The 9736-nt window shown below is 36.7% G+C and overlaps 1 protein-coding gene across 1 annotated transcript in view; it reads right to left on the reverse strand.

Moving 5' to 3' along the window:
- LOC107583137 (low-density lipoprotein receptor-related protein 5-like) overlaps positions 1-9736 on the reverse strand; it is a 79769-nt gene that overhangs the window by 51162 nt on the left and 18871 nt on the right. The window contains exon 4 of the mRNA XM_016269251.1: positions 3883-4080. Within this exon, the coding sequence (XP_016124737.1) occupies positions 3883-4080 (198 nt within the window). The remainder of the gene's footprint in view (positions 1-3882; positions 4081-9736) is intronic.

Below are 9736 nucleotides of genomic sequence, written 5' to 3' on the forward strand. Positions count from 1 at the left end.
ACCTCGCTTTTCAGACCGATGAGCTTTGTAAAAATCAACGCGTTTCAGAAAGGCGGGGCACAGAGGAGAAACAATAATGTACAGTATGTGGAAAATAATGTGTTTTTTGAACCTTAAACCGCAGAAACACATTTCATTACACCAAATACACAAAATAATGTTCTTTTTAGCAACATCATATGACCCCTTTAAAGTGATTCACGACAGCAGTAATGTATCATCAGAAATGATACATTAAACTGAAAAGTGACTGTAAAGACATTTATAATGTTACAAAATATTTCTATTTCAAATAAATGTTTTTTTTTAACGTTCTATTTTTTTAAAGAATCTTAGAAAAAAGTATCATGGTTTCCACAAAAATATTAAGCAGCACAACTGTTTTCAACACTGATGGTGACAATAAGAAATGTTTCTTGAGCAGCAAATCAGCAGATTAGAATGATTTCTGAAGGATCATGTGACACTGAAGACTGGAGTAATGATGCTGAAAATTCAGCTTTAAAATCAATAAATAAATTAAATTTTACATTTTAAAATGCATTCAAATAGAAAACAGATGTTTTAAAGTGAAATAATATTTCACAATAATACTGTTTTTACTGTATTTGTGCTCAAATAAAAACAATCTTGGCGAGCATAAGAGGCTTTCAAAAACAAAAAAAAACAACCCAAAACTTTTGAACAGTAGTGAAGTTCACCTAAAATGAAAATTTCATTGGTTTGGACCCCACTGATTTTAACTTCTTGGACAAACACACACACACACAAAAAAAAAAATATATATATAGAGTTCATTTGCAAAAACCGACAACTCCATTTTTAATCATGTTTTTTTTATTGCGCATTCACCGTTATATATAAGTAATATCAAACAAACTGCAGTTGGGTTGTTTTGATTAAGTAATAATAACTTAAACAAATACAGGTAATTTACTAAATTAAAGTTCATTGAAAGTATGTTTTTTTTTACATATTAAAAGTTTGTTTTATAGCAAAAGCAGATAGCTCCAACAGTCGTTTTTTGGCAAAAGCAGATAACTCCACATTTCATGTTTCAGAGTTTAAAAAAACACTCATTTAATCTTTGTAATCTCCTCCCGATGACAAGGTAGATGCCTGACAAACGTTGTTGTTGTTGTTGTTGTGATCATAAACTGTATGGATGTGATTACATGCAATACACAGAACTTTTCCTTCACCATTGTAACGCGCTGCTTTTGCAAGGTTTCTTGAAAACGTTTCAGCTTTTATTTTCCTTTTTCGCCCTGAAGAATATATCACAGGTTCATCAAGTTCGTCGAAATTATCCATCCTCGATCATTTTAAGTCAGCTTTGACGAAACTCCTCTCAGCTAGCACGTCTTTTCAAAGTGAAAGTAGCCTTGTCACCTGACCTGAATACAGCGCGCTGATTCGCTAAAATGGACTTATCGGCTTCTGTTCAAAAACAAAAAGGGCGTTTGTCGGCTTCTGCAGTAAAACGTGAACTCGCGATGCCTTGAAAGTGGACAAAACCAGCTTTTTTGACAAAACGTGTTTAGGGTTCAGATCGCGCTATATGTGGAGAATAATGCACGGCAATTATTCTTTGCAAAATTTTTTAAAAGTGGCGTTTATCAATTTTTGCAAATGAACTCTTCATATGGTCATTAGGTTTCATGTGTTCATAACCATGCTGTTTGAACAGTTAGACCAGCACTGATGGGTATAAACCAGCCTGGACCAGCTTGGAATGTCAAGTCTTTTAGCAGGGAACACACATTCCAAGCCAGCTTGCTTTATGAATCCAGTTGGAATTCTTTATAAGGGAAATAATCCCAGTAAATGTTATGGTTGTCGTACATGTCTTAATTTCAAAGACATAAGAGGCCTACAGGTATTACTCTTTCCAAAAGGCATATAGAAAGGGAATTTAAGACCACAACAACAAGCCAACAACATCAATTGAGGACTGAGGTCTTTTTTAGACCCTTCAGGAAATCTGGAGCTCATGTGAAACCCCCCCCCCCCCCCCTCCCTCCCTCCCTTTCGGGGGCCCGTAGGACTTCTTTTCCAAGAAGAGGGGGGAATTAAACAAATCAGGCTGTCATCGACCTGTAAGTCCGCATCTGTTTCGGTCATTAGTAGAGAGTCATCCCGTTCTCTAACGGCACAGCTGCCCTTATTAAGTGAAGTTCCCTCTGAGTCCATCAGAGCGCCGCGTGTCGCGTTTGTCCGGCCGAACGGCGGCCTTCTGAGCCACCAGACATAAATAAACAGGAGTGGATCAAAGCAACAAGTGTTCAGAATCATAGTGCCGCAGTATTAGGAGAAGCGTCGCTCATCAATCACCAAGCTGTAGTGTCGTGGGGGGATACATTTTCCTGGTTAGGTCGGGGGAGTCTGTGTGTGAGCGTGCATAGAAGAGTTAGACTTGACATGTTGTTCACCCTCCTGATTTTTAATAGCGTGTGACGAACAGCGGAATGGGGGAGGGGGGTCAACACTCTGGAAAGGTAATTACAAACAGATTTTTCATAGCTTTTGACGCACTCTTGGTAGTGACAGAGTTGTTTGAAGCCAGCAAACTGAAAAGGCTATTAAACAAAGGTGTCCGAAGGGCACCTTTTTTATTCTAAAAACAACCGAGTGCAAACGTTTAAAGAGAAGCACTAACAAATTTACATTAAGATGTGATTTTGAGCAGAATCCCTACAAAGTGTCTATTCGCCAATCAATTCTGTGTGAGGACAGCAGAACATTAAATTAATTGCTTAATGCCACAAGTGTCATTAAGAGGCTGGAATAAAGCGTGCACCACTGATCCACAGCTGTACGACAACCGCTATTACTCACGTCTGATTCAGTCAAAAAGACTTTGACAGAAGTACACTAGATGCTTTGTGTTGTTTTTTAGAAGAATGAAGAATAACCAAGCAAAGTAAATTATTACTTGAGAGTAAACACTAACATTTTGTGGAAAACAAGCAATAAAAAAAAAAAAAAAAACACGTAATTTTTTTTTGTATAAAACTGAGGATATGACTTAAAAATGAAGGAATCAACTATCAATTAAATAACTTATACATAATTTAAATAAATAATTATATTATCTTACATTATATATCGATTATAATATAAAATCTATTACTTATTAAAATTATAGAATTAAAATTAAAACATTTTGTATACTTTTTTTTTTATGATTTGTCTTTTGGCAGACTAGAAATGCTACTTAAATGAAGACGCAAACTATCAATTTAATAATTCAAAAATAACTTTTCAGATTGACAACAGTAAGAATGGCTATGCCAAAAAAATGAAAGATCAATGATTTTTAATATTGAATTACGTTTTTTTTTTTAATCAAAATAAAAAAATAGATCACTTTAAAGTGATGTATTTTTGGTATACCAGCAATGACACTTTAATTTAATCTTTTTTATTATTATAAAAGATTGAGAATCAATTATCAAACATCTCTAGATATAGGTCAGGTTCATCCTGACGTCTGCTGGACTACAGGCCTAGCCAGACCAAACGACTCCTGCAGATCGACTAGCAATGCAAATCTTAACATAGCAGAGGGTTCGACATACCTTTCTTTATTGAAGTTACTACAAAATCCTACATACACAAAAGGAAATGTAACCCTTTGGCTTGGGGGCCCAAATCATACCCATAATGCAAGGCGGGATCGGGTTACAGTGGTATATGGCATGGAGGTCATCTCAAGTTAAGAGTGGGCGGAAGTAAGGAGGGGGTCTCAAACCGGGCCTACGTGCAGGGAGTGTTTGGATTGGGCCACAGACATACCATTCTGCTTCAATCCGGATGGGAAAGGGAAAGAAATACAAGGAGGTGAATTGAGAATAAGTGTGAAAGAATGAGGAAACTGACCGAGCTGTTCCGTCCAAGTTGGCCCTGTGGATGAAGCTGAGCTTTGCATCCGCCCAGTAGAGTTTCTGCTCCTCGAGGTCGATGGTCAGTCCATTGGGCCAGTAGATTTGCTTCTGGACAATGATTTGTCGACTGCTGCCGTCCATTCCAGCCCTTTCTATTCTTGGCTCCTCCCCCCAGTCGGTCCAATACATGTACCTAAGAAAAAAAACAAAAAACAGGCATCAGTCAGCTGGTTTCCATTATCCTAGAGAAAACAAAGTGAAATCTAGTCAACCAGTCATTCAGACATCCCACGACTAGACGATGAAAATATATAGTTTTCACATTCGTATTTGTGAGAAGTATAACATGCAATCGGTAACAAAGAACAAACAAACTCAAGTACAGCGGGACATGGAGATGCCTGCAATGGTTTACGTATTGACTGGGAACTGCTCAAGGTTAGGCAACATGGATTTGGAGTTAGACTAAACAAACGTTTCAAGAGCAGGCTGTTTTCAAAGCAAACCATATCACACACGGCGTTATATTTGCCAGAGCCTGTCTCGCTTGAAATACTTTATATGAGAGAAGCACAACAGAGAAACCAAACCAAAGCACATACTCAACCAACTGCAAACTTCTTTGTTGGCAAAAAGCCTTTTTATGTGTTCAGGAAATACTAGCAGTCAATTTCAGTTTGCATGGAAAGAAACGGATTGTAATCTTTCCATACTAACCCAAAAATCGTTGCGCGATTAATTTATTAAAAAATTGTGATATGCCTCAGGGCTGTACGTTAACTTTTTTTTCACATAGCACTGGTGCTACAGAGGTTGAAAGTTTTGTAGCACAGGCCAAAAAGTTGTAGCACAAGTATAAAACGTCTGTTATCATGTCTGAAAACAAACACAAGTAATGGAGTTCATCACTTAAACAGGCACTGATGTTCCATACAGAGCACAAAAAATGCAAACCATCACAAAAATTGTTTTTAGACAAAGTTTTCTTAATTTGCTAAAAATGGAAGAGTGCAGAAACATAACACCTCTTACACCTTAAGAAAATATAAAATAAAAAAAAGAATCGCAGACATTTAGGCCAAAGTGAGCAAAGGTAAAAATCTGTCGTCATTATTTTATCTTTGTTATTAGAAAATAAGAACAAAGATATACATTACAAATACACATAAATATACAGATAAAACAAATGGTGCTTTAATTTTCAGTTACAGTATTTAGCAGTAACATTCAAGAAATTGTTTAATATTTGAACAAATATTAAAATAAAACACTATATACACTATATACATCAATTATACTTTTTTTTAAAAGCAACTGACTGATAAGTTCATCAGTCAAGAGCAGTGAGTGATTTTTTTTCTGTGTTTTGTTGTTTTATTAACATTAAAAGAATAGTTCACCAAAAATGAAAATTCTGTCATCTGTCTTTCAATTCTGTCATAGTGTTTAATTTTTATACCATCATTTACCCAAGTTGTTTTAAACCTGAATTAGTTTATTTAGTCTGTTGAACATAAACGTTATTTTTGAATAATATGGGTAACCAAGCAGTTGCTGGTCCAGTGAATTCCACAAAAAAGAAATTAATACAGGTTTGGTACAAAATGTGAGTAAATGACAGAAATTGAATTTTTGGGTGAACTATCCCTTTAATGACAGTGGCAGCATGTTTAGTAGCTACTGTCCCTTTAAGAGCTGCACGCGTTTCTCTCTCAACTGTTTACTTTCATTTTAGACATAACCAACTGTGTTTATATGAAAACCTCACGAAAGACAACTTAGTCAAATAATCAGGAGCTTTTTGACAGGCTCTCAGTGTGAGCCGCTTCTTGAGTACGCGCTCAGAAAAAGCGCATGCAGAACAGCACGTGAATGAAATATTTAACTACAAAATGTGAGTAAATGACAGAAATTGAATTTTTGGGTGAACTATCCCTTTAATGACAGTGGCAGCATGTTTAGTAGCTACTGTCCCTTTAAGAGCTGCACGCGTTTCTCTCTCAACTGTTTACTTTCATTTTAGACATAACCAACTGTGTTTATATGAAAACCTCACGAAAGACAACTTAGTCAAATAATCAGGAGCTTTTTGACAGGCTCTCAGTGTGAGCCGCTTCTTGAGTACGCGCTCAGAAAAAGCGCATGCAGAACAGCACGTGAATGAAATATTTAACCGGTATTGCTTTAAAGCAGATGAAAATAATGTCGTTTTGTGATTGCGCATAAGTGCAGTGTCCCGTGAGAGTAACTACCGCTGAGTTAACATTGATGTGAATGCATGTGGCGTTGTAGATTATATTGAGACGGAGGGAGGCGCCAGAACTGCAGCTGATAGAATGTGCGCTGTAGCATGATACAACGTTATTTCTTCAAAAGCAGATCGTGGAGACATTTTAATCGTCCACGATCAAAAATCGTCATATCGCACACCCCCAACTACCAAGTATAATCAATCTCACACACACAAACAAGCACAATGAAATCACTTCACACTATTAAGCAGCTGTGTTATGAACATGCAAAACTATATCGCACGTGTGCTACAGTGGTAAATTTATTCATCGCACAGACTAGTTTTTTCGTAGCATGTGCACTGTACAGTCCTGCTGCCTTAGTGGGATTATGAAATGTATTCATTTACACACTAGCAGCTCACGATTAGTTGTTTTCAGGTTCTCAGAGCAGCTTGGTTCGCAGTACGCAGTTTGTTTTTTAAACAAAGATTAATAACTTCTGTAGCAAATGTAGCTATTGCTCATTGTGAATGTTAATGCATTAACTAAGGTTAACTAATGAGGTCTTATTGTAAAGTGATACCTATTGGTCTTTATAGTTCTTTTGCACTTTAATCTGTGTAAAACTTTTAACTTTATACATTTTTCTGTATTGCTTTATTGCATTTAAATGTTCAGTTATTTTTGTTATAAGAAAAAAGTTATTAAACCTGTTATACTGTATTATGACAGCACTTTTTTTTGTTAAACTAAATTTCAATATTGTGATAATACCGCATACCGTGATAAAAACATTAGCAATTAATTGCAACATGAAAATTTGATACCGCATATCCCTAATATATATATAATACATATATAATACTTATTTATTTTTAATCAATGGAATACAGAAGCAATAACACTGTTTTAAATATCTCCTTTTGTGTACCTCTGAAGAGAAGAGATGAGGGTGAGTAAATGATGACAAACTCTTTCTTTACAAACACCACTACTGCCATAGGTAAAGGCACACCAAATTTTCTTTCAAATGGAATTATTGGTAGCTCAACTGAGCATGCTTAAAATGTTGTATTGCAACTAAAGCACAGTTAAGGAACACATATCAGTGAACTGCTATATGGTATGGACTGGCTTTATCAGCAATGGTTAAATTGTTTTATGCTTTCCTTATCCAGAACAATGGCCTGTTCATGCTGTAAAGCGTCATATGTGTGACTAACCATTTTTGTAGGTCACATATAGCCTATTTGTGAGGGAATATGACGCAACTGAAAAATTATATTCAAGTTGTGCGGCTAAACTATATCCATAATATGTGTCAAAATGCCGTCCAGTTGTCGAATCAACACAAAAAAAGCAAACATTTTTGAAATTAAAGAAGAAAAAAGGGGGAATAAAGACAAAAAAAGGAAAAAAAGACTGACAAGAAGCAAAAATGCATAAAAGGAAGCATTCGCCCTAGAGAAGCCGTGATTACTTGTAGCATGCAAGCTACGACAGCAAGCGTGTCGCCAACGGAAACACTTATCAAATCTCATGCCAGCAGGGAGACCAAGCATGAAAACTCAACCGGCCCTTCCTCCCCTGAGATGCATCCTATTAGCCTGCCTGTGGCTCCAACGGTCGTGCTGTATTTTTCTCAATTAGGAACTTTAGCATTACACCGCTGTCGAAATCTGATGGCTGACAGAACAAAGAGACGGTTGAACAACGGTTTTGCAGAAGACCGTAACAAGAACAATAACTCTTCGAACGTCACTCTGCAGCGAGGTTCATAACTGGGACTTTGACTTCAAATTTAGCAGCTTATTAGCAAGGGATGAGTCCGAATGGTCGGCTAATTGACCAACCATCTAAGAAACTTTTCTGAGAAGTTTAAATGTATTGCCATTAGCACCACAGCTACAAATAACAAATAGGAGAAGTTAATAGTGGTATAATTCAGTGACTAAAAGTGCACATTTAACTTTTTAATGAGGGCGAAATTTCCCCACAGGTTCAAGTTGGTCACAAGAATTCATAATGTTGACAAACAGAAAGTCGCTTGGTTTGAAAGTGAAAATTTCACCTTACGTCTAGCGTCTTTTCACCTTAAGTTAGCGCAACGGCTTATACTGCGAATAGCAGTTTTAAAACTTTTGGAAGCTACATTTTTAACTTTAGTTTGTACAATTACAGGTATATGATCATGTAAAACACTTTACAGTTTTAAACCTGCTAAAAGCTAGATAAGAATTCCTCAGAAAGCTAAAGCTAACATGTCTAGCTCACACAGAGTGTAGTACTCTCAGCTCCATTTAACATTTGTGTCATATTTCTAACCCAAATTCTACATATTTTACAGTTAAGAGTACAATTTTGTCCATCTAGGAGAAAGTTAAGATGATAGAGTAGCTTACTGACGATAGAAAAGAAATGATGAAAATGCTGTACTACCAAAACTTGATATCACATTAAAGAACAATTCTCATGTAAAGACGTCAGTGGAGACAAACAACCAGCGTCAGCATCTCTTGAGTGCGTGCGAATGAGTTTGTTGTGATTTTGTCTGTGTTATTCACAGATATAAACCTGACGCTTGGCCACGCAACAGAGAACATCAACTGGAGCCACCCAATGAAAGGAGACTGTGGAATGCCTACAGAAGTTGCAGAACGTCTCCAAACATAAAATACCAAGTACATCTTTGCTATAAAACTAAAAATAAAACACTTTTGTCGGATGTTTGGATGTGCCATGCCTGTCTGGCTATAAGAACTGTATTTTTTTGGTCATACTTTCAAATTCAAGAGGAGTCAGCAAACTTAACACGGCAATAAATAAAAAAGACCTATTCTTTTCATCTGATGGTAATTCATCTTTTCACTCCTCCCAAGCCTCTTTTGGAGAATGTGAAAACAATGAACGTGTCTTGAGAACAGACAAACATAATTCAGGGGTCCCTGCATGCGGCTGCTATCACTCTGAGGGGGTTGTAAAAAGCAGAGCCCCTCTTTCTGTGATCTGAAGCAGGGGCCCGACAGAGGTCTTGGATCTCCATGGTAAATCTCAACTCAAAGCTCTTAGGCGGTGACAATAAGAAAATAAAAGCGCATGAAGCTTATATTAAGTATGTCTGCTCAAAAATGCCAGACATTAACTTGCTGATTGCAGTGTAACAGGATCTTTGCGCTGGAGAACGGATCTCTCGGTTTGAACATTTCTTCTAAGCGCAATGAACTTCCCAAAACACAAATGTTTTGAAAAAAAAGCAAGCGGTATAGATGTGTTTCTTTAGGCTACAGGCCAGGAACAGTGTCTGGCTCCATTTTTAATGTCTCCATCATACACCGCACAAAAAGAAATGCATTCTGGGGAAAAATGTCCCAGCTCTTGGGTGTCATAAATACAGAATGAGCTAAAAGCCTTGTGTTCGCAACTAGGTGGACGATAAAAATGTGAAAAGCGCAGTTCAGCAGCAGCACATTTAGCTTTTTTTTTTTTAACCTAAACTTGAGCTGTCATGACCGTAAACTGACTATCAAGGTTGTTTTTGTTCACTTGTCTTACAGTGTATGCTGGATATGCATGTATGTATATATATATATATATATATATATATATATATATACA

Source organism: Sinocyclocheilus grahami, unplaced genomic scaffold (assembly GCF_001515645.1).
Source record: "Sinocyclocheilus grahami isolate Dianchi unplaced genomic scaffold, SAMN03320097.WGS_v1.1 scaffold50.1, whole genome shotgun sequence".
NCBI lineage: Eukaryota > Metazoa > Chordata > Actinopteri > Cypriniformes > Cyprinidae > Sinocyclocheilus > Sinocyclocheilus grahami.